We start from the raw sequence: 26,080 nt of genomic DNA, 5'->3' as shown, positions 1-26,080 counted from the left end.
ATTCTAGATAAGGGTTTAAATTATTCCGAAGGGAAGGTGTTAAGCATCTTTCGGAATCTACAAATGTGATTCCCGACTGGACCAATTTTAACTATACGAGGGATGTGTAAAAAAGCTTGATTATTATTTACAAAAATATTAATAGACTTTAGACTAAAGAATAACTAACATGAATGTATGTAGTAAAAGGTATAAGTATTTGCATATGTATAAAAATATGTATTACGTGATTATTTACAAGTGAAAAAAAGTGTGCTAAGCAACTAAATTAAAAGTCTAGAAAAACGTGATAACTATAAGAATATTAGCTACGGCAAATAACAGTGAACAAGTAACTAAATAATCATCACTCAGCACCCCAAAAAGAAATATCACTATACTTGTTAGCTCTGTATACATTTAAGAATGAAAAATGGGTCTAAGAAAAAGAATAAGTCGTTAAATGAAAGATTTTAATGACAAAATAAATAAAATATAAGAAAAGTTATTTACAAGGAAGTACAAATGTATAATTAAATGACTACTAACATTAGTTAAAAGAACTAATGATTGATTGATGAATGAGGGTGTACGGTATAATATGATTGAATATAATGATTTTTGTTTTCTTAAGATCTGGCAAGTTCAAAGGGTCTGTACAAATGTTTAAAAAAAAGGTTTAAAAGGATGATTTTAGTAAACAAAAAATTCCATGTCAAAAATATTAACATAATACAACATTGTGAATGATGTGATATAAATAAAGAACATAAGTAAACTTTTCGTTTTGAAATAGTTGCCTAATAGTTTTCCTAAAACACATAATGAACTTTAAATCACATAAGCAGAACATAAATAAATAAATACCACTGTCCGGCACCCCAAAAGTAAAGCTTAATTATATTTTATGTTTTGTATAATTTTAAGAACATAAAAATAAATACAAATAGAAAATCCGAGAAGATCTTCGAGAGTTGTCTTGGGAAAGTGACTTTGAATACCTGCATAAGGCTTAGTAAAATATTAGCAATGGATAAATATTTTACTAAATGAATTAAAGAAACAATAATAATAAATATACATTGGTATTTAAAATAAATCCGTCTGATGTGAAGGGGCCTCGAAAATAGACGAAAATTTCTTCATCGGCCAAAAGTGTAATATTTGCTTAAATCCGTTGAAATATCCAAAAAGGCAATATATTTATTATTATTGTTTCTTTAATTCATTTAGTAAAATATTTATCCATTGCTAATATTTTACTAAGCGGGCAATAAAATAACAGTAGCGAAAACCGATATAGCAAAGCCACAGAGATTGCGGGATTTTGGCTAATTACAATAACCAATGGGCGGTTAATAAACGAAAACTCCACTGATGGTGTGGGTAAAATCAATGGAAGAAGTGTGGTGCTCCGAAAGAGCAAATGAGATGGTAAGAGAGAGATGAAGATGGAAAAAAGTCTTCATCAAAGTAAGAAAACGAGTGTCACGAAAGTTTGAAAAAGAAGGTGTGTAAGCAAAGAAAAAAAAGATATAGCTTTTGAAAAAAAGTCAAAATTAAAGGAACATGTTTCCCTTTCTCTTGGGAGTAAGAATAGGGATGTGATTTGATAACACGGTAATTTGCCAAAAATCTCTGAATTAGTTGCGCTTGCGATAAACTCTTTCGATTTTCTGTAGTGACGGACTGTATTGAATTATAACTAATATACATATAAGAAATGTAAGTATTAATATGCAATTAAAAAATACAAATAAAAATGTGATTGATATTTTTTTTTTAAATGTACTGTGTTTGTAAAAAAAGTAAAAAAAAAAAAAAACTAATTATTTGCTGATATAAAATTGCAATGTTGCGTCGTGTATGTGCAGATGACTGTGAAAAAGTAATGATTATTGAAATTAATTTAAATGACGGTTTTGAACCCGAGCCTTTCCAGCAATGGGGCCTAGGGACCGATATGATGATTGGTTTAGGTAGGGCAGCCGACCTAGGACCGGCACCTGTAGGGATTAGTATGTGAGATCGCGATCCACAAACTGACGCATGGGACTTACCGTTTACTTGGGAATGGAGAGGGGAACATAGCATGTCACAAGAGCGAGGCAAGGGTTGGAACCCTACTGCGAGAGGGACGCCTCGCGAGCCGGGCTTTTAGAGATGAGGCCTTTCGGCGAAACCAAGTCAATTTCAGGCCACCAAACCTTGCAACTAAAGAGAATGCCCAATGGAGTAAAGGGAAGCATATTTGCATAAATATGGATAATTATTAATAAATTGTGTTAAAATTGAAAAATTGTGTAAAAAGTTATATATTGTGCTATTTAAAGATCATGGATCCTGAGACGTTAATTTCAAGCATGACGAGCCAAAATTAGGTGTCAATAATAATTCATAAGGATGACTAAAAACTGATCTAGTCCAACAACATATTCGACGAATCAGGGATAATCTTAATCTTGATTCTTGGATGAACATTGTTGATGTTTGTATATGATAATAGTTATCCAGAGGAACTTGTTCACAACAACGCATCAATGAGGTTCACAGTATATTTCAAAACACGACTACGTAGGAAAACCAAAAAGCCAAATAGATATGATATATATATTTTTTTATTTATATCTGCAAGCAGCAAAAAAATGCATAGAAATATGAGGAGGAAAACAGGAAATTAGAAAAGTCAAAGAGAAAATAACAGAAACCAAATGCAAATTGTGTCAACATTTCAGCTAGAAAATACAAGATAGTCTCTTTCCACAAGCTTCCCTACAAGTAAAATAGCATTTTTACTCTGCAATATCTTCAAAAATTCTAGCTGAGAGATGTTTAATAGAATTGACTATTCTACAATCAATTATTGGCTTTGAACAGCAAACAACCTAAAAAGGAATGATCATATAATTACCTGCAGCAGCTTTTTTTTCATTCTAGCAGTCAAAATGAATAATTTAGCCAATTCCATTTTCTTCCTCATCTTGACCTTATTCTGCAGCCAAACATGTATCATTCTTCCATCTGTAGGTGCAATAACCTCAATGAAGCCTGGTGATGAATTGAGTCACTCACAGGTACTTGACTCAGAAGGTGGAAAATTCAAGTTAGGATTTTTCACTATCTCACAAACGGATAACAGCTATCTTGGAATATGGTATGCAGGTGATCCAGTAGAGAAGAAATTATGGATAGCAAATCCAAACACACCTATATTGAACAACTCAGGATTGCTCACATTAGATTCTACAGGAACGTTGAAAATCACCAGCAGAGGGAAGACAGTAGTGAATATTGCCCCTCCTTTATTGAAAGGAAGTTTAATAGCTAGGCTTCAAGATTCTGGAAATTTTGTGGTTCAGGATGAAACTCGGAACACAACTTTATGGCAAAGCTTCGATCATCCTACAAGTTGTCTTTTGCCTGGTATGAAGCTTGGTTATAACCTTACTACAAGGCATAATTGGACTCTAACTTCTTGGTTGGTTAGTAGTATAATTCCTGCCTCAGGGGCTTTTACTTTAGGTTTGGAGACCATTCAAGATGCATTTCAGTTGGTTGTTCGTCGAAGGGGCGAGGTTTATTGGACTAGTGGGGCTTGGAACAATCAAGGTTTTTCATTCTTACCTTCATTCCATGATTCGGCTACTATTTATCAGTACAAGCTCAACTTGGTATCCGATACAGATGGGATGTTCTTCCAATTTGAGGCTACAGAGGGAAGTTTCCCAAGTCTTGAGTTGTTTTCAGATGGAGCTATTGTTGCTGGAGATAGTCGTATATATACCCGTTATAATAAGTTCTGTTATGGATATGAAAGTGACGACGGTTGTGTCTCTACTCAGTTGCCTGTGTGCCGAAAGGGTGGTGATAAATTTGAGCAAAAGAGAGGAGACTTTATAGATATATCTGGTACTACCACCAATTATTATGCTAATGCAAGCATTAGTCTTGGTGATTGTATGCAGAAATGCTGGGAGCACAGCAGTTGTGTTCGATTAACCACTCTCATCAGCAATGGGACAAGCTGCCTGATTTGGAACGTAAAGAGGGACTTTAGAGTCGATGAGAGTGGTAATGCAGTGCAAAGATCTGTTCTGGTTTCACCAAAATCATCTAAAGGTTAGTCCTTATGTCATAAATGCACCTTGTTTATGAACTAATATATACTGTATTAATGAAGAGTACAACAACATACTTAGTATAGTCCCACAAGTGAAATTTTATGGAGGTTGGGGTGTACGAGACCTTACCCCTACCTTTGTGGGGTAGAGAGGCTGTTTTCCATAGATGTATTAGTGAAGAGTTAACTGTATAATTTTCAACATGCTATGTATGCAGGAAAACCTTGGATGTGGATAGTATTAGCTATTTTAATCACAATGCTGATATGTGGTTTCATCTGCTTCATTAAAACGAGAATACTCAAACGACAAGGTAAGTCTCCCAAAAGTGATTTAGTAACTAGTATTTTTGTTTATTCAGTTATTTTAAGCATGTATGTATCTCTACATACTTCTCTTACATAGATGAGAAAAGAAAGAAGGAAGAGTGTATACGTGAGTTGACAGCAGCAGACACCTTCAACAACACAAATCTGAAAGAAGAAGATGGAAGGGAAGTACAAGATTTGAAGATATTTAGCTTTGGATTGATATTGGAAGCCACAAACAACTTCTCAAGTGAAAACAAGCTCGGAGAGGGTGGTTTTGGAGCCGTTTATAAGGTATTTTACAGTATGTTATATGTACCCCAAAAAATTTCCTAATACTCTCACTATATGACCTACTTACCCATAAAATTGTATGACAGGGACAATTTCCAGATGGGAGAGAGGTGGCAGTCAAGAGACTCTCACGAACATCAGGTCAAGGGCTTGTAGAGTTCAAGAATGAGCTTATACTAATTGCAAAAGTTCAGCATACAAATCTAGTTCGAGTTATAGGATGTTGTATTCATGGAGAAGAAAAAATGTTGATATATGAGTACATGCCTAACAAGAGCTTGGATTTCTTCCTCTTCGGTTCGTTACCATTTCAAAACAAAGAAGTAACAGTTCAAGTAATTTTTGAAAATTTTGACGTGAAATGCTTTATGTTATAACAGAACCTGAAAGAAACAAACTACTGGATTGGCAGAAACGTTTTGAAATTATAGAAGGAATTGCTCAAGGATTGCTCTATCTTCATAAATACTCAAGAATGAGAGTGATACATAGAGATCTAAAAGCCAGTAATGTGCTCTTGGATGAAAACATGAATCCTAAGATAGCTGATTTTGGTATGGCAAGAATTTTCAAACAGAACGAGACAGAGGCAGTGACTGGCAGGATTGTAGGAACATAGTGAGTTGAGCTTAGTTATTTCTTGATGTAGATTTACTGAACATGTAGACATATTCGTACTGACTGAGTAGTAAATGTCTTCTGTCATCTACACAGTGGTTACATGGCTCCTGAGTTTGCCATGGAAGGAGCTTTCTCGATCAAGTCTGATGTCTTCAGCTTTGGAGTCTTAATGCTTGAAATTTTGAGTGGTAGGAGAAATGCTAGCTTACAACAATTCGATCGTCCGCTCAACTTAATAGGTTATGTAAGTTTTTCTTGACATCCTTGTTTATTTTAAGTACTAAATCTAAAAAGTTTGAGATAATTGATCATTCTGGTTCAGGCATGGGAACTATGGAAAGAAGGGTGTGCACTAGAACTGAAGGATCCAGCTATTGGAGATCTTTGTGACCCTCAACAATTGTTACGAGTTATTCATGTCGGCCTATTATGTGTACAAGAAGGTGCAACAGATAGGCCAACAATGTCTGATGTTATCTCAATGCTTGGTAATGGAAGTATGTCACTGCCAATTGCAAAACAGCCTGCATTTTTCACCGGAAGAGATGAAGCTGAATCATATTCGTGTTCGGTTAATGATTGTTCCATCACTGTCGTTGAAGCAAGATAATATTAGAGATGTTGTTTTGCTGTAATAGGATTGCAATAGATCAACGAAGTTTTAGTGACTTCTAATTAAAAGATGTTGTTTTGCTGTAATAGGATTGCAATAGATCAACAAAGTTTTAATGACTTCTAATTAACTTTTAGGCTCTTTTTTGTTAAGGTCTAAAGCTAATTCGTTTGCTTCATACATACATGGACTATCAATGGCTGGTTTCAAAAAGTCTATTTCTTCATAAATATAATAAAAGCACATAATAGAGGAAAGAAGTATGAAGAGATAGGAAAAATGACAGACTCTATTGATCAGACTCGTTAGTTCTGCAGCTCGGGACGAGAGTTACAAAGAGCTGCCAAAAAACATGCAACCATTCATAACATAGCTTCTCATTATTTCCTTATGCTCCTTTAGATTTGCAAAAGATCCTACAGGAATTCTCATCAATGACCAAAAAGTTGATCAAAAAGACAATTACATCCGGAAGCTTCAATAAAAATATCACGTTAGTAGTTGTATAATTGGACTGGTTGGATTCTGATACGTCACACAGTTAGGAGGTAAAGTTGATGAAGCCACCAGTTTGATATAAATTAAAGAATGCAAAGTGTAACAGGGTTATCAAACATTTAAGAAACAACCATCGACATACACCACCACTAATGAATTATGCTTGCACAGAGATATATATACACAAAACACTCATTCACATTCAGCGGACTGCTTTTATGACACTCACTAAAATGTAAAGGTCTCTTTCTGTAGCAGTGTGAATGATAAAATGTTGTTTTACTTTTATCGGTGAGAGATGCTAGTTGTTTCGAATACTATATTTTTTTTCCCTTCATATTTACATGGCGCAGTTACAGCTTACCGAGTACATGACCTTAGATAGGAGGGTTTGGAGGACCCACATTAGGGTAGAAGGCTAGTAGATAGTCTCATTACCCTGCCTTATTAGTAGTCGCATTATCGTAGTATAATTTCTTGTGCTCTAATTTATGCTATTATGCTATTATCTGTTATTTCCTGTGCTTTTATTATTCTATGTTATCTGTGTCGCTTGCGTTACTTCATTTCCATATCGCTTTGAATCTCTTAGCCGTATCTGACCTCTTTTTATGTTTTTATTGAGCCGAGGGTCTCTCGGAAACAGCCGTCCTACCTTGGTAGGAGTAAGGTCTGCGTACACTATACCCTCCCCAGACCCCACGTTGTGGGATTTCACTGGGTTGTTGTTGTTGTTGTTGTTGTTGTATATTTTACCTTCTGTGCCGTTAACTTTCAAGTGTTGGAACTGAATCTGGGTGCCCATGTTCTGTTTTCTCTTCATGATTTGCTGAGCAAAGCCTGTCTGAACTACTGCAGCAGATCACAATCTCCTGTTTTTCTCGGTATCGGGCTTCAATTTTCTTCTCCATTTTACCCTTTTGTATAGTTATCAACAACAACAACAACAACATACTCAGTATAATTTCACCGGGTGGGGTCTGGAGAGGGTAGAGTATACGCAGACCGTACCCCTACCTTGAATTTTATCAATGTTAACAAAATTCAAGTTTTATGCTGGAAGATCTCAATTTCTTTAAATTTTATCACATTCACAGGACCTGAGAATCAGGGCCATATGGTTTTATTTCGGAATGCAGCTTTGTGTAGGTGTGCTTTTTAATGGTGTGTCTCCATGTTTTTGGGAAATGCATTTCAGTATTTGAGATGATGATAGGGGATACTTTTAAACCCTAAAAGTAAAAATCAGGGATATGTTAGTTTTAGGGTTTAGGACTAAAAATGTCCACCTTTTGTATACTTCAAGGATTATTTCTGATAACGGATATACATTAAGAACCAGAATAGTCCAACTCCTATACATTAAGGTTGCCACCATCAACGGACGTCGGGCTGTAACTTTAATTATTAATAGGGTCATCAAGAAATTTGAATAAGGGTAACCCAATGCTCTTTGCTAGTAAACATGGGTTGGCTCCATAAGCAAACAGGAAGTCACTAAGCATGAGACAAAGGGACTCAACTCAAGGCCTGCAGATTGAAGACCCATTTCCTTTAACTTGCTGATCACAGAGTTAATACATCAAGATATTCACTAAGGCGATTCAAAATAAAAAATAAAAAAACATGTAAAGGAAGCCAAAGATTATACTGGCTAGTTTGGAGAGCTAATGGCAGAAATTTGCAAAGTTGGGTTTTCTTTCTTGATTTGTGTTGTTTTTTTGGTTTATAATCGGACGAGCTTGTTGAACCACGGATATGATACAAAGAAACGTGTGGATTCTGAACTCATTGAGATGACCGAAGAATTTCGCTATTTCCATTTTGCTAGTCCTTGGAACAACATATAACAATAGATATTTCAGAATCAAAATTGATCCAGTACAAGAGGTATGATGTTCTTGAACGCCTCAAACTAAATCCTATTTTCCGTATTTTTCTAACAACTGGATGCAAGGACGGATGTAGACTATATATTATGAGTTCATACGCGATTTAGACGCACTCTGACCACATCAACCAAATTAATGCCATATCAGCATTGTCAACAGTAAGAGGTGTTAAATTCCCATACGTCTAAGTTAGAGGCCCGGCATTAGAAACTGAGTTAAGTGTCAATTTTATGTATTAAAAAGATATACTACTTGTTGGTGATCTTGCAGTGAAATTACAATTACAATTGAAAAATAACAATGAAGCAATAAAAAAAAATTTATGGCTGAGGCGCGGATATCTCGCTCTCTTTAAGGAGATTCAAGCCCACTGCAGCAAATTTACCGGTCCAGCAGTAATCTTTCTGACTTGTCCCCTCCAGGATACAACAGCCCGAACACGTCGTATAACTCAACGAACTTTGGACAAGATGTTGAGTCCAAAGCTCCACCAAAAGAACACCTTCCTTCAACTAATAAACTCTTTTATTTTTCACTTTCCTCACTTTTCCTCTCTACACCCACAAGTTAAGGATTGAACTTATTTTTTTTCTTGAATGTATTAAATGGTGAATCATAATTCATCCTTTTATAATGGATGAAAATGTGAAAAACTTGTTCAACAAAAAATGTGAAAAACATTGTCACATTTTTTTACTACAAAGCAATGTGAAACTAAGACCAAATATGTTCATATGGTGGCTACCATGTTCATATGGTGGCTACCATGGTCTTCACATTTTTTTCCACAAAAAATGTGAAAGATATGGTCAACTTTTGTGGCTACCCAAATGAAAATAAAATTACATGGCAAGGCACAAAACATGTGAGGAATTTGGACAAAAATGTGAAAGATATTTGCAATATTAAAATGCTCAAAAACCTAACAATCCCCCACTCATTTTAATATTAATATAAGAGAGTTTATCAGCTGAAGGTAGATTAATATGCATAATGAAGGTGTGCTCTGCATTGAACCTCCACTTAGTAAAACAATAATCTTTACTCCAGAGCCGTAGTGGTCTCAGACTTGAACTATGACTGCTTTAGGGAAATAAAGAATTACTGCTTACACATAATAATCAAGATGTTGACATGAGCTTTAATAGCCAGCACATTACGGCCTTGTGCTATCCCGGTTTTCATGAGTGCTTTTGAGAACGAGCTCAATTCTCATAGAAAGCGGCCTACTTTCACACTCACATAGGTGAAATCTGTCAAGAGTGCTTCTGTAACTTAACACCCCACTTATACGAGCTACAGAGTTTCATTAAGAGTTTATAAACTCAACCTCCACAAATTGTTACAGAATAATGCACTTACATCATAGGGAGGAAATAAATAAAATAGTGCATTTTTCTCAACAAGTCATCATATGATTCGTTTTTCCCATTGAACCTGGTTATAGGATCTCTAGTCCCCAGGTTGGGTTTCCTCATATACGACTCATGAATTTATGGGCTTCAATCCCATCCCCCTCGATGTGCTCCAGACCTTTTCTCTTGCCAAGGCCTTGGTTAGTGGATCTGCAAGATTATCACAAGATTTGACATAATTAACATTAATGGTACCACTTGTCAAATATGATCTCACAGTATTGTGTTTTCTCCTTATAGATCTGGATTTACCGTTATAATAACGGTTTTGAACTCTACCAATTGCAGCGGTGCTATCACAATGAATTAAAATAGGAGGAATTGGTTTTTCAAAATAAGGAATTTGAAATAATAAATCTCTTAACCAATTCGCTTCTTCAGTAGCTGAAGCTAAAGCAATTAGTTCAGCCTCCATGGTAGAGTTAGCAATAATAGTTTGCTTTTTTGATTTCCAACAAATAGCACCACCTGCCAACGTAAAGATATAACCAGTGGTAGAACAGGAATCACCAGATAAAGTGTTCCAATCTGCATCAGTAAAGCCTTCAAGTACAGCAGGATATTTTTTATAAAACAAGCCATAGGTTTTTGTACCAACTAAATATTTCATAACTCTCGTTATGGCATGCCAATGTTCACTACCTGGCTTGCTTGTAAACCTGCTAAGTACTCCAACTGCATACGCAATATCAGGCCTAGTGCAATCAGTCACATATCTCAAACTTCCAATTAAGCTAGCATATTCTTTTTGATTTATCACATCATTGTCACTTTGAACAGGAAACAAGTGAACACTTGAATAAAAAAGAGTTATAACATGCTTGCAATCAAGAAAGTTATATTTTTTCAATATTTTCTCAACATAATGTGACTGGTCAAGGAATATTCCATCACATGTTTTAGTAATTTTTATTCCAAGAATTAAATTTGCCTCACCAAGATCTTTCATGTCAAAATGGCTTCTAAGAATATTTTTAGTTTCATCAATAACATTCATGTTAGAGCCAAAGATCAATAAATCATCAACATAGAGGCAAACAATAACATGTGAATTATTCCAAGACTTATGATAGATGCACTTATCACATTCGTTTGTTTTAAAACCATTTTCAATCATGCAGGAATCAAATTTCTCATGTCATTGCTTTGGTGCCTGTTTCAAGTCATATAGGGATTTAGTAAGTTTACACACTTTGCTCTCTTGGCCTGCTTCAATAAAACCTTCGGGTTGTTCCATATAAATTTCCTCATTTAGGTCCCCATTTAAAAAAGCAGTTTTTACATCCATTTGGTGAATGTGCAAATAAAAAATTGCAGCAATAGCAATTAAAAGCCTTATGGATGTAATTCTAGTTACCGGAGAAAAAGTATCAAAAAATTCTAGGCCTTCTAGTTGTTTAAAACCTTTAGCAACTAGTCTAGCCTTATATTTATCAACAGAGTCATCCAGTTTTAACTTTTTTCTAAGGACCCATTTACACCCAATTGTTTTACAACCCGGTGGTAAATCAACTAATTTCCAAGTTTTATTGGAAATAAGTGATTCCATTTCATCATTTACAGCCTCTTTCCAAAAAATAGCATTATGTGAAGATAAAACTTCTTGTAAATTGAGAGGGTCATCTGCAACATTAAAAACATAAAAATCAGGACCAAATTTTTTTTTCTACTCTAGCTCTTTTGCTTCTTCTTAACTCAAAATCATCACTTTCTTTATTTTTCAAAACAGGAGTAGAAGAGCTAGGTAGTGACAAAATATTTTCGTTAGTCCTATGACCCCCACTATTTTTAGAATCAAATGGAAATTTATTTTCATGAAAAATAGCATCTCCTGATTCTATTATTATATTATCTTCAAGACTAAAAAATCTATAGGCTGTACTATTTGAAGCATAACCAAGAAAAGCACAAGTAGTGACTTTTTTTCCCAATTTACTTATTTTGGGATCCATTAGCCTTACATAAGCTAGACAACCCCAAACTCTTAGATATCCCAAATTTGGCTTGTGACCTCTCCACAACTCAAATGGTGTTAATTTAGTCTTTTTATGAGGCACACGATTTAACACATAACAAGCAGTTAAAATAGCCCCAAAAATTTAAAGGTGCACTAGACTCAATAAGCATGACATTTGTCAACTCAACCAAAGTTCTATTTTTTCTCTCTGCTACACCATTAGATGCAGGAGAGTAAGGTGGAGTAGTTTCATGAATTATTCCCAATGATCTAACAAAAGAATTAAACTCGTTAGACTCATATTCACGGCCTCTATCACTTCTAATTCTTTTTATTTTTCTGCCAAACTGATTTTCAACTTCATGGAGATAAATTTTAAAATTTTCAAAAGCATCACTTTTATTTTTCATCAAGAAAACATATGTATACTTAGAAAAGTCATCAATAAAAGTGATAAAATATCTATTTCCTCCACGAGTTAAAATTCCTCCAAGTTCACAAATATCAGTATGAATTAACTCTATTAATTCAGTTTTTCTGTCAACTTGGAAATGAGGCCTTTTTGTGATTTTGGCTTTACTACAAGCCTCACATTTTTCAAAATCCTTTTTAATCATTGGGATTAATCCTAATCTACTCATGATTCCCACATAACGATTATTAATATGACACAAACGAGCATGCCAAAAATTAGTGGAAGAAAGCATGTAAACAGAATTAGTAACTTTATTCATCTCAACATTCAGCTTGAACATCCCATCACAAGCATACCCCTTTCCCACAAAAATACCTTTTTTCACTATTACATATTGATCAGATTCAATAATTTGTTTGAAGCCTGCTTTGTTAAGAAGAAAACTAGACATCAAATTTTTTCTCATGGAAGGAATAAAAAGTACATCTTTTAGAGTTAACACCCTTCCTGAGGTAAAACTCAACTCGACATCTCCCTTTCCGAGCACTTGGGTAGTGTGAGAATCACCAAGCATGATGGTTTTGGGCTCCTCAAATGGAGTATACACTTTGAACCAATCTTTGTCATAGCAGACATGACGGTTTGCACCAGAATCAGCCCACCATCCATCAACATTTTCAACCATATTTATGTCTGTTATCACCGCCACAAGTGGCTCTTCGGTAACGTTCGCCTGAGGTGTAGGACCACGTTTCCGAAACTTGCAAAATCGAGCAATATGCCCACTCTTGCCACAGACAAAGCATGGTCCTCTATTTTGTGTTTGTTGATTTTGTGCTTGGTTGATACCACTATTATTTTTCTTGGGAGGTCTACCGTTATTTTTCTTAAATATTTTCTTCTTAGGCTTCATTGAGGTATTTTTGTTAGCATTAGGAACAACATTATTTGAAGTAATTAAATTTACCTTATTTGTGACGGGTTGTAAGTTGCTCTCTTCCGTTTGCAAAAGTGCATCTTGGCCCCTTGCTTCTTCCTCCATGCGGATTCGCATAATCAACGTCTCAAGAGAGGTTTCCTTTTGTTTGTGGCACATATTTTTTTGAAATTCCTTCCATGAAGGTGGAAGTTTATCTATTATGCCACAAACAATAAGGTTATCTCCAATTTTTATATCCTCGGACCTGAGCTCTCCAACGATCATTATAAAATCTTGGGCTTGGTCTGCCACTGATTTGTTGTCCACCATTTGGAAACGAAAAAATCTACTAGCAGCATATTTTTTCGCTCCAGCCTCCTCGGTATCATATTTACTCTGCAACGCTTTCCATATTTTCTTTGCAGTAGAGTAAGTTCTATCATAATAATCATAAAAATTATCTGATAGACAATTAAGTAAATAATACCGACACTTGTATGAATCTTCATCGTACTGTTCAGTTTTTTCTTGAAGAGAAATAAGTTCTTCATCATTCATGGAAGTGTTGTCTATTTTATTTGGATTCTTCTCAGTTAACACATAAAAAACATTGAGAAGACTTAAGTAGAAAAATACTTTACCCTTCCATCTCTTAAAATGAGTACCGTTGAACCGAAATGACTTGTTAAGATCTCCAACTTTGACATCCGCCGATTTTTCAATTGTAGCCATTTGAATCTCCTTAAAATTGTTGGTGATCTTGCAGTGAAATTATAATTACAATTGAAAAATAACAATGAAGCAATAAAAAAAAAATTATGGCTGAGGCGCGGATATCTCGCTCTCTTTAAGGAGATTCAAGCCCACTGCAGCAAATTTACCGGTCCAGCAGTAATCTTTCTGACTTGTCCCCTCCAGGATACAACAGCCCGAACACGTCGTATAACTGAACGAACTCTGGACAAGATGTTGAGTCCAAAGCTCCACCAAAAAGAACACCTTCCTTCAACTAATAAACTCTTTTATTTTTCACTTTCCTCACTTTTCCTCTCTACACCCACAAGTTAAGGATTGAACTTATTTTTTTTTCTTGAATGTATTAAATGGTGAATCATAATTCATCCTTTTATAATGGATGAAAATGTGAAAAACTTGTTCAACAAAAAATGTGAAAAACATTGTCACATTTTTTTACTACAAAGCAATGTGAAACTAAGACCAAATATGTTCATATAGTGGCTACCATGTTCATATGGTGGCTACCATGGTCTTCACATTTTTTTCCACAAAAAATGTGAAAGATATGGTCAACTTTTGTGGCTACCCAAATGAAAATAAAATTACATGGCAAGGCACAAAACATGTGAGGAATTTGGACAAAAATGTGAAAGATATTTGCAATATTAAAATGTTCAAAAACCTAACACTACTCAATAAAGGTTGAATCTAACACAGAAAAAATAAAATAAGTGAAAGTCAAAGAAAAAAGAACAGACACCAAATCTGTATTGGGTCAACATTTTTGCTTTAAAAATTCAAGATTTTTTCTTTCTGCAAGCTTTCCTACAATGTTTTGAACTCATAAAATATTGTGGCAGAAGATTGTTTCAAAGTGTTGACTATTCTCCAATGCATTATTGGCTTTTAACAACAAACAACCTAAGAGGAATGATTATATTATCATCTGCAGCAAAAAAAAATTTCTTTCTGGCAGCAAATATGACATCTTTAGCCAATTCCATGTTCTTCCTCATCTTGACCTTATTCTGTAGCCAAACATGTATCATTAAATTTTCATCTGTAGCTGCAATCACTTCAATCAAGCCTGGTGATGTACTCAATAATTCACAGGTACTTGATTCAGAAGGTGGAAAATTCAAGCTAGGATTTTTCTTTATCCCACAAACAAATAAAACTTATCTTGGAATATGGTATGCTGCAGGTGATCGATCTGGGAGGAAATTATGGATAGCCAATCCAAATACACCTATACTGAACAACTCAGGATTGCTCACATTAGATTCTACAGGAACATTAAAAATAACCAGCGGAGGAAAGACAGTTGTGAATATTTCCCCTCCTTTGTTGACAGGAAATTTAGTAGCTAGGCTTCAGGACTCTGGAAATTTTGTGCTTCAGGATGAAACTCGAAACACTACTTTATGGCAAAGCTTTGATCATCCTACAAGTTGTCTTCTGCCTGGTATGAAGCTTGGTTATAACCTTACTACAAAGCAGAATTGGACTTTAACTTCTTGGTTGAGTAGTTATATTCCGGCCTCGGGGGCTTTTACTTTAAGTTTGGAGTCCATTCAAGATGCATTTCAGTTGGTTATTCGTCGAAGGGGTAAGGTTTACTGGACTAGTGGGGCTTGGAACAATCAAGGTTTTCCATTCTTACCTTTGTTCCGTGATTCTTCTACTAATGATACAATTACTATTTATCAGTACAATCTCAACTTGGTATCAGACAAAGATGGGATGTTCTTCCAATTTGATACTACAGAGGGAATCTTCAACACAGAGGGAAGCTTCCCAAGTCTGGAGTTGAATTCAGACGGAGCTATTGTTGCCGGAGATAATCTTATATACACCATTTATAATAAGTTCTGTTATGGTTATGAAAGTGACGATGGTTGTGTCTCTACTCAGTTGCCTGAGTGCCGAAAGGATGGGGATATATTTGAGCAAAAGAGCGGAGATTTTATACATCCATCTGGTATTACTACTAAGTTTTATGATGATGCAAGCATTAGTTTTGTTGATTGTATGCAGAAGTGCTGGGAGCACTGCAGTTGTGTTGCCTTCATCACCAACAGCGGCAATGGGACAGGCTGCTTAATTTGGAGTGGAAATAGGGATTTCCGAGTCGATGAGAGTGGTAATGCAGTGCAAAAATATGTTCTGGTTTCACCAAAATTATCTAAAGGTTAGTCCTTATGCCTTTATGGATTGTATCAGTCAAGAGTCAACTGTATAACTTAGAGCATGCTATGTGTGCAGGAAAAACTTGGATATGGATAGTAATTGCTTTAGCTATTTTTGTCACTTTGCTAATATCTGGTCTCATATGCTACATTATAATGAGAAGACGCAAACTACAAGGTAACTAGATCTCCACAAAGTGATTAACTGCTATTTTGTTTTGTCAACTATGTTAAGCATTCATGTATGTTTACAAACTTCTCTTGCATAGATAAGAAAAGAAAGGAGGAAGAGTATATACGTGAGTTGACAGCATCAGATAGCTTCAATGACACTAATTTGAAGGGAGAAGATGGAAGGGAAGTACAAGATTTGAAGATATTTGGCTTTGGGTTCATATTGGCAGCCACAAACAACTTCTCGAGTGAAAAGAAACTCGGCGAGGGTGGTTTTGGGCCTGTTTATAAGGTATATTTGCACTATATTATATTTAGCCCAGTAATTTGCTTAGTACTCTCACTGCATAACCGAATTAACTGTAAAAATGTATGACAGGGAAAATTTCCAGATGGGAGAGAGGTGGCAATCAAGAGACTTTCAAGAACATCAGGTCAAGGGCTTGTAGAGTTCAAGAATGAGCTCATACTAATTGCCAAAGTTCAGCATACAAATCTAGTTCGAGTTCTAGGATGTTGTATCCATGGAGATGAAAAGATGTTGATTTATGAGTATATGCCCAATAAGAGCTTGGACTTCTTCCTATTTGGTTTGTAACCATTTCAAAAGAAGACTTAATGTTTCAAGTAATTTTTAAAATTTTGATGTGAAATGCTGTCTGTTACAGATCCTGCAAGAAAGGAGCTACTGGATTGCCAGAAACGTTTTGAGATTATAGAAGGAATTTCTCAAGGATTGCTCTATCTTCATAAATACTCAAGAATGAGAGTGATACATAGAGATCTAAAAGCTAGTAATGTGCTCTTGGATGAAAACATGAATCCTAAGATAGCTGATTTCGGATTGGCGAGAATATTCAAACAGAACGAGACGGAGGCAGTGACTGGCAGGGTTGTTGGAACATAGTGAGTTGAGCTTATTTCTTGATATAGGTTCACTGAACATGTAAAAGAATTCGTACTGACTGAGTAGAAAATGTTTTGTGCTCTCTACACAGTGGTTACATGGCTCCCGAGTTCGCCATGGAAGGAGCGTTCTCAATCAAGTCTGACATCTTCAGCTTTGGAGTCTTAGTGCTGGAAATTGTAAGTGGTAGGAGAAATACTAGCTTACAGCAAGTCGATCGTCCGCTGAACTTAATAGGATATGTACGTTTTACTTGACACCCTTTTTTGTTTTAGATACTAAAATTTACAAAGTTTGATAATACTAATCATTCTGGTGCAGGCATGGGAATTGTGGAAAGAAGGGTGTGCATTAGAATTGAAGGATCCAGCTCTTGGAGATCTTTGTGACACTAAACAGCTATTACGAGTTATTCATATAGGACTTTTATGTGTACAAGAAAGTGCACAAGATAGGCCAACAACGTCTGACATTATATCAATGTTCAGTAATGAAAGTATGCAACTGCCCACACCAAAACATCCAGCGTTTTTCACAGGAAGAGATGAAGCTGAATCAAATTCATCTAGAACCAAAGCAGAACAATGTTCGATTAATGATTTGTCCATCACTGTCCTTGAAGCCAGATAAGATTTCTGATCCATTTTGTTGCTGTAATCGGATTGCACATAGATCATCGATTAATTTTGATCTGCTCGTGGTGCAGAACTCAGTAACTGTACAAGAAAAACATGTTTCCTTGTGATATAAATTCATTCAACTTTTATTGTGAAATAACACGGGGAATCCAATTGCATTGACAACAATCAAGTCAGTTGCAGAAACTTTAATACATAGGTCATCCTGTATGATAATGGCACCATATATAGAATTTCAAATGATATTCACAGCAGCACTAGGATTTGAAACTTGAACATCTGAAAGACATGTTAATCTTATCTTCTGCAAGTTAAATTTGAAAGTTAATCTTATCATAGGCTAAACCTCTTTTTTCACATTTAGTACAGTGGGAATACTAGCTCAAGTGTACAAGGTGTCCAGTTACTATAATCAGATTGGCCTCATAATTGACAATATGAGCTACCTAAATCACCTACAAGCAGTAGAGACACTTGGATATTTTTAGAATGAGACTGCTGAGCTATCAGTGTAGAGAGCTTTTGCTTGAAAATGTACAGCCACTTTAGAGAAGAAGTTTCTTTTTTATTTTGTGCAAGAGAATAGCTGACTTTTCTAGAGTCATCAACCAAATTTAGACTGTGCCAATAATAAGGGGTCGTTTGACTGGTGAGCAAGTTATCTCGGGATTTATAATGATTGGATTATAATATTGGGACTAATTATGAAGGAATCATTTAGTGGATATGCTTTTTTATCCTTGTCTTGTTTTCATAATTCGATGAGACAGTGTTTATCTTGCATATTTGTTTGTTAGATAAATTGAGTAAATACAACCTGAAGATACATTGTCATTTGCCAATAACTAGTACAAAATCAAATTTGCTTAATTGAGGGGAATGACATGTCCAGCATTCTCACTTGTATTGACAAGTATTCAATAACAGAAAAAAAATCATGGGATCATTCTAGTTTTCTGTAGAAGCTTTTGGTAAAATGGACAAAGACAAACCATAGTCACAAGTGTAACATGAAAGTTAGCAGACCCTGTTCATCTTCTATTTCTCAAAGTGTATAGTATCTAACTTAACTAATAAATAATGCTAAGCGAGTTGAATCTGTTCACCATTCTATCTATTTCTTTTTTAATGAATGAAGTTTAGATAATTAGGAATTAGTTTGGTACAAAGGACAAACATAAATAGTCCTGGGATAATAATTTAGCAATGCCTTATCCCTTTTTTGGTTAGTAATCATGGGATAAGTTATCCCAGAAGTAAAAATAGTGCTGGGATAACTTATACTTGTCATAGGGTGGAAAAAGTTATCCCGGAATAAGGAATAAACCTCTTCTTTTTAGAAATTATTCAATGTATAATACTTTTAGTCCAACATCTAAACAGTCAATAAAAAATAACTCTAGAATAACTAATCGCAGCATAACTTATCCCAACGTAATTAATCCCCGCATAACTTATCCCAGCTAATTTGTTTTTGAACAAAACGACCCCTAAGTTACGGTCCTTTTTCATATCAGCAGCCTAACACGTACATTTACAAGTTTGTCAACATTTAATGGGTTGGCATTAATGGTTAAGAAAAAATGTGATAATCATTTGAGTAGAGGGAGTAAATCTTTTGATTCAGGTACTAACTGGTGGTATTCGCAACTAGTGAGGTTATTTGACATTTTTTTTTGCGCGGATTGCCCTTCTTTTGGGGCGGTCTTTAAATTTTATCCCTTATATTTGTGGGCTTTAAATTATGCCTCTCATATTGCTAGTCTTTAATTTTTGCCCTTCGGCTAATTGGCCGGGTAATTCTGCGAATTGGCCGGTGTGATATTCACATAAATTACCCAATAAACTCTTTTTAAATTTTGGTTAATTATCTACTAGTTAAAAGTTAGTGAAACTTACATAAACAGCTACCTTTTAATAGCTTCTAACAATTTATAGCTACTTTTTCTATATTTACAAATCGTAGCTAGTTTTTGTTGTATTCGGTTGTATTTCGCGTTTTTGAAATACAGGGAAATACACGGAAATACAAAATCCGGCAGAGTTCGCATTTTTGAAATACACTGAAATACAAAATCTGGCAGAGTAAAAATAGGTTGTATTTATGGAATAGATTCTCTTCTTTCATTTTAAATGGTAAGTCAAATTAAATCAACTATCACGCATAACTGTTGAAGTTCCATAACAACCCACGTTTCTCTCTCCAAATTACTCCATTCCAAACTTTTAGAAATACTTCCAAATACAGAAAAATATACATTGGAATACAATGAAATATGGTTGATTGTTTAAGAAATATAAAATTGTAGTATGCGTATATACAATGGAATACAATGAAATATATCAAAAACTATTTCATAAATTAGAAATACATTGAAATACAACGAAATATACTGAAATATACTGAAACAATACACTGAAATATACTGAAATGTTTTATCAAACACTTGGTGAGCATGAAGCTCCACAACTCTCATCGGAGGTGGAGTGTGCGTTGGATTCATGCCGGAGGGGCGGTAGAATAGTGTCATTATCAATGAGAGAAGAGATTCAACAATTATTAACGAAAAACATAGAGCAATTTGATCAAAAAAGCAGTTTAATGGTGGACGGGCGTTGGAATTTGAGGGCGTGTTGATGCACTGCACTTTCTTCGCCTTCACTACTATCCTTACAGTAAAAATCTTATGGCCAGTGAACCACCGCTGCCGCCGCGGAGAAGAAGTGGCAGTGTCGGAAAAGTAAGGAACAAACCAAACAAGATCAAGATCCTTCAATGGATTCATCAAAGAAAATCCCTTCAGAGATTGAAGAAGAATCTCCAACTTCCACACTAATCACAGATTCACCAAAAATCCAAGAAAAAGAAAAAGTTAACAACTTTGAGAACAGTTCTTCTTTTTCATCAAATTCTTCTGCTTCCTCTGCTTCTTTTGGCTCAATGAAAATCAATAAGAAAACAGATGATCATGTTAAAGAAAATGGAGAATAAAATAGTACTCAGAGTTCGGAAAAAAACGTCAAAAAACCCGAAATTGAACAAGAGTAAAAGTTATTCAAATGGGGCTTCAAGTATTTTCAGGAATTTGATAACTTGTGGGGTTGTGGATACTGATGAATTTGGAATTGTTCCACTTAGAAAAAATAAGACTTCTTTAACTGCTTCTGGTGAAAAATCAGTGAGTTTTGCTTCAGAGATTTGTAAATCAGAGAAACTTAGAGGGTCTCAAAGGATTTTTGGTACTACTTGGAATCAGCAAACTAATGGAAGGAAAAGCTTGAAATTTTGGTACTGCTTGGAATCAGCAAACTGTGATGGGGCATTCAGTTCATCAAAGAATAAAAGTGAATTTGGCAGTCATAGATCAGTTTCTGCTAATCATAAGCTAATCAATGGAAGTAGATCTCACAGATCGAGGGCGGCATTCGGAGGGTCCAGGCAAGGGAAGTAGATCTCACAGATCTGGGGGCAAGAGAGGGAACGGAGAGAGAGAAAAAGAAGGGTGAGGGAGAAATAGATTTGAGAGGTGAGAGAAAACCAATTTAAAACAAAAACTTATGAAATATAGGACACTAGTTATGATGTGTAATTTAAGAAAATATTTTAGTTATGAACAATAAATAAAATAAAAGGTAGTTACTATTCATAAATAGGTCTTAGAAGTAGTTATGACAAGTAAATTTTTCATAATTGTTTTTACATTTTTTTTGCGCGGATTGCCCTTCTTTTGGGGCGGCCTTTAAATTTTGCCCCTCATATTTGCGGTCTTTAAATTATGCCCCTCATACTGCTGGTCTTTAATTTTTGCCCTTCTCATTGCAACCCTGAGCGTTTACGCAGAAATCATGAGGTTCTGGGTTCGAACCCCCGCTCAAGCATAAATTAAAAAAAATAAAAATTGCAAGGCAAGATTTGGGTCGCGTGTATGCCGGCATACTTATGCCAAGTCTGCCCATAAGGCATAAGTATGCCAGGTCCGGCATAACTTTGGTAATTCCTTAACAAGTGTATGCCGGTGGGGGCGTAACGAAATTTAAACTCTGCCTTACGATTTTTTTTTAAAATTTTGACTGAGTGAGGGTTCGAACCTGGAACCCATGAGTTTTAGCCGAAAGGCAAAATTTAAAGATTTCAAATATGAGAGGCAAAATTTAAAGACCACATTGCCCCCCCCCCCCCCCCCCTTTTTTTTTTTTTTTTGTGCGGATTGGCCTTCAAATTGGTGGTCTTTAATTGTTGTCGTTCGCTTAATATCCCGAGGTTTTGGGTTTGAACCCGAGTTTAAATAAAAAAAAGAAAGGGAATTTCACAAGGCAGAGATTTGTAGCAAAGTTAGGCCTATTTGGCCAAAAGTTAAGTCATAAGGCAAACTTTTACCCAAAATTAGGTCTATTCGGGTAAAAGTTAGGCCTTAAACTCTGCCTGATGGCTTGCGAATCCAAAATCTACCTTGTGATTTTTTTTTTTTACTGAGCGGGGGTTCGAACTCAAAATCAAGAAATTTTTAGCGAAGGACACCAGTTCGAGGGACAAAAATTAGAGACCAGTGCCTTTGAAGGACAATCGTGCAAATGACTCATCTGAATCCAGCAGTTTCCCTCAAGTCCAATGAATTTCTCATTGTACTAGAATACTCTCTTATGTCATTAAAATTTGATAATTTGTATATAATACAAAATTATATTTTTACGCTATATGTATAGTGTTCGAAAAAGGAGATTCAATTAAACCCCTTTCTCTCAAACCTAACTCCCCCGTTGGTATAGGTGCAAAGTTTGATTCTGATAGTCTTTTTCGTTTCTCTTTCCTTAGTCACGGATTTTTATAGCTCCCAAATTCTATTTCCCCAAATTTCACTAATCATTTATTTTAGTAACATTTGTTGTGCTGATTATTGTCTTATACAATTAAGTAACCGCCTTACGTTTGTTTGGTATATGGTACATATTTTTCAAAATTGTTTTCCAAAAGAAAGCCATTTTTGTAATGTTTGGCTGTCAGAAAATATTTATCAAGGAAAAACTTTTCTACAAATTCTTACCTCTTAAATTGATTTATTTTTTAAAAAATCAATAGCCCAATGGCACGGCAATAGCTCGTATCCGATTTGTTTCAATAAGTCTCACATATTTGTCTCATGGACTATGTCATTATCAAACCCAAAAACATGTGTACCATGCCAATTCATGTTATGACTTATAAAAAATTTCATTTTACTCTCTCGTTTCTCTCGTTTCGATTATGTGAGATTCTGTGTTAGATATTATGCACATCCCTACTCAAAAATTTCCGTAACCTAAAAACTTGTTAGTCTTTCTTTGTGACCATCTCTTCTTCATGAGCTGCTAACCCAATGAACATATTCCCTTTTATTTTAGATAAAATTAAAAAAGTCATCCTGCCTAGTGTGAAGTGAAGTGGTCCTCTTAAAGCATGATGATAGTTGACTTATTAAAAAGTAACCTCCCTTATTTTTTTTATTGCATAATTATTGCGATTTATGCGGAAGTAATAAACTAATCATATTTGCTTTCATGAGAAAGACCAACCATCCCTACTAAAGCCAAAAGTAGTATTGTGTTACTCCCTCCGTCTCAATTTATATGTCATCATTTGAATAGGAACGCAATTTAAGAAAAAATATAAGACTTTTAAAATTTGTTATTATACATCATCTCATTAAGTTAATTTATTTGTAAAAATAGAAAGATAACATTTTTTTTAAAAAGGATTAAAAAGAAAAATTTATCACATAAATTGAAATGGAGAAAATTTATTACTATATATTATTAGAGAAAAAAGGAGGAGAAGAAGAAAGACAAAATGCCATAATTGAATTAAGATGTGACAGAGATAATCTTGTCACTTAGTTTGCTCACAAATTCACAATCACGAGAGGGCTACTATGAGCTGTTAAAACCAACTACTCTTACCATTAGTCTATTGCTGGTCCAAGTTCGAAATATTGGCACTTACCTTTCCATTCTATTTCTACTAGTAGTTATAAATAAAAATTATTATTTACATTCGATGTTTATATTTAATTAAATTAACTTTATTTTAAGATAAAATTATCAAAAATATATCACTTAATCATGATTTAAGAGATAAATATCTATATCAGACATATATTTTGCATCCATTTATTTGTTATAAACCCTCATGTGAATAAGTTTATTGGTTGATCCGGATTTTTTTACTTATCAAGAGGTTATTATATTAGATTATGCTAGTGTTTTAATTTTTAGATAACACATTCTTAAAAGGAGAAATTCACATTCGATAATGATGAAGGTAATAATAAATAAGCTAATTGACTAAAAATTACAGGTCAATTGGCTTTGTAGTCTTTTATAAATTTATTTTTATTATTTTTAAATTTACGTCAGTTTTATAAGAGATTTTTATTTTTACGCATAAGATATTTAAAAACAGCACACAAATATTCTGTAAAAGGTCATTTTATATATTCAAATTGTAAGCAAATGGTCATAGGAGATCATTTACTAAAACAGTTACCCAAATAAACCAACTTTTTGGAAATAAGGTAATTGATTGATGTAGGCAATTGACAAAAGCATGCTAATATCACATATGGACCCCAATAATGCACGTGATTTTCTTTTGTCTGTGGAATTGACAATGATAGGAACCATATATTATAGAAAATGGACCACTCAATAGCTTTCATTAAAGGTGGCAACCGGTTGCAACCGGAACCGGTTGAAACCGGTTAAGGAACCGGCCGTTTCCGGTTTATCGGTTTTAAACCTCAAACCGGAATCGGTCCGGTTTGGAGTGGTTAAAATCTATTTTTTTTTTATTTTTTGTATTATATATATATATTATAGTATTTATTTGTATATTGTAGCTATATTTTCATATGTTATACAACTTTATAATTAAAGTTTAAATATTTACTGACTAACAGCCTAACAGCAAGTCAGCAATACAGAATAGTGTTTTTCGTATACATATATATGTATAACTTACATATACTTATATATATGTATAACTTAATATATATATAAGTTATACATATAGTATATATATGTATATACTAAATATTTATATACTATATATACTTATATATGTGTATAACTTAATATATATACTATATATACATATCTACTATATATACTATATATACTATATATATTTATATACTATATATACTTATATATGTGTATAACTTAATATATATACTATATATACTTATATATATGTACTATATATACTATATATACTTATATATGTGTATAACTTAATATATATACTATATATACTTATATATATGTACTATATACTATATATACTTACTTATATACTTTAGTTTTTTTTTTTTTTTTAATTTTTTACCGGTTAAACCGGTTTAACCGGTCCGGTTTCGGTTTTACCTGTTTTACCGGTTCCGGTTTCCAAAATATTGAAACCGGACCGGTAAACCATTAAACGGTTAACCGGAACCGGTTAACCGGTTCTACCGGTTCCGGTTTAACCGGTCCGATTACCGGTTAAAACCGGTAAGGCCAAACCGGTTACCACCTTTAGCCTATTGTGAGGACAACGGGTGAACCATCTGTTTTAAACATTTTTTTTTTTTTGCGCGGATTACCCTTCATTCTTTAATTTTGGTCCTTCAAATTGGTGGTCTTTAATTTTTGCCCTTCGCCTAATACCTCGAGATTTTGGGTTTGAACCCCAACTCAGTAAAAAGAAAGAACGAATTTTCGTAAGACAGATGTTTCGATTCGCAAGGCACTCAAAACTCTGTCTTAAGTCAGAATTTTATAAAATTCTGCCCATGAAAAACTCTGTCTTACGAAACAGTTACCCAAATAAACCAACTTTTTGGAAATAAGGTAATTGATTGATGTAGGCAATTGACAAAAGCATGCTAATATCACATATGGACCCCAATAATGCACGTGATTTTCTTTTGTCTGTGGAATTGACAATGATAGGAACCATATATTATAGAAAATGGACCACTCAATAGCTTTCATTAATCAGCTTTTAACAAATCTCGTGATTAAAGTTGTTATTTAGCTGTTGAGGAGTTAGCTGACCAGATTCCCTGATAACTACACTAGTGAAAGTTACATCTTAAATACTTGTGAACTTGTGATGGCCTAATTTATATTGTTACTTTTTGGTGGATTATCAATTATTTCTTTTACTTCATTTTATTATTTGTTTTTCCAAAAATTGTTTCTCTACTGGTTAAACAGGTAGAAAGAGAATTGCATGACTTGAGTTTGTACCCTTATCAGATGTTGTAAAGTACAATGTATTGTCTAATAAATCGTACAATTTGTAATATGAAAATGGCTATAGCAAAGTGCTTGCGTATTATAACAATACACCTTTTTTTTTTAATTATTATTATTGTTAAAGTAAC

At 34.4% G+C, this 26,080-nt stretch overlaps 1 protein-coding gene across 1 annotated transcript; it reads left to right on the top strand.

Moving 5' to 3' along the window:
* The first annotated feature begins 2,684 nt into the window (after positions 1–2,684).
* LOC132635385 (G-type lectin S-receptor-like serine/threonine-protein kinase At1g67520) lies at positions 2,685–17,846 on the top strand. Its single transcript, XM_060351754.1, has 15 exons — positions 2,685–4,098; positions 4,318–4,413; positions 4,506–4,702; positions 4,789–4,999; positions 5,083–5,320; positions 5,417–5,567; positions 5,646–5,889; positions 8,703–8,721; positions 14,991–15,961; positions 16,036–16,137; positions 16,229–16,425; positions 16,513–16,723; positions 16,802–17,039; positions 17,132–17,282; positions 17,362–17,846. The coding sequence occupies exons 1-15, from the start codon at positions 2,925–2,927 to the stop codon at positions 17,668–17,670; spliced, it is 4,509 nt and encodes a 1,502-aa protein (XP_060207737.1). The 5' UTR covers positions 2,685–2,924; the 3' UTR covers positions 17,671–17,846.
* Positions 17,847–26,080: the final 8,234 nt, after the last annotated feature.

Source organism: Lycium barbarum, chromosome 4, assembly GCF_019175385.1.
Source record: "Lycium barbarum isolate Lr01 chromosome 4, ASM1917538v2, whole genome shotgun sequence".
Lineage (NCBI taxonomy): Eukaryota > Viridiplantae > Streptophyta > Magnoliopsida > Solanales > Solanaceae > Lycium > Lycium barbarum.
This window is presented reverse-complemented; position numbering and strand designations above follow the sequence as displayed.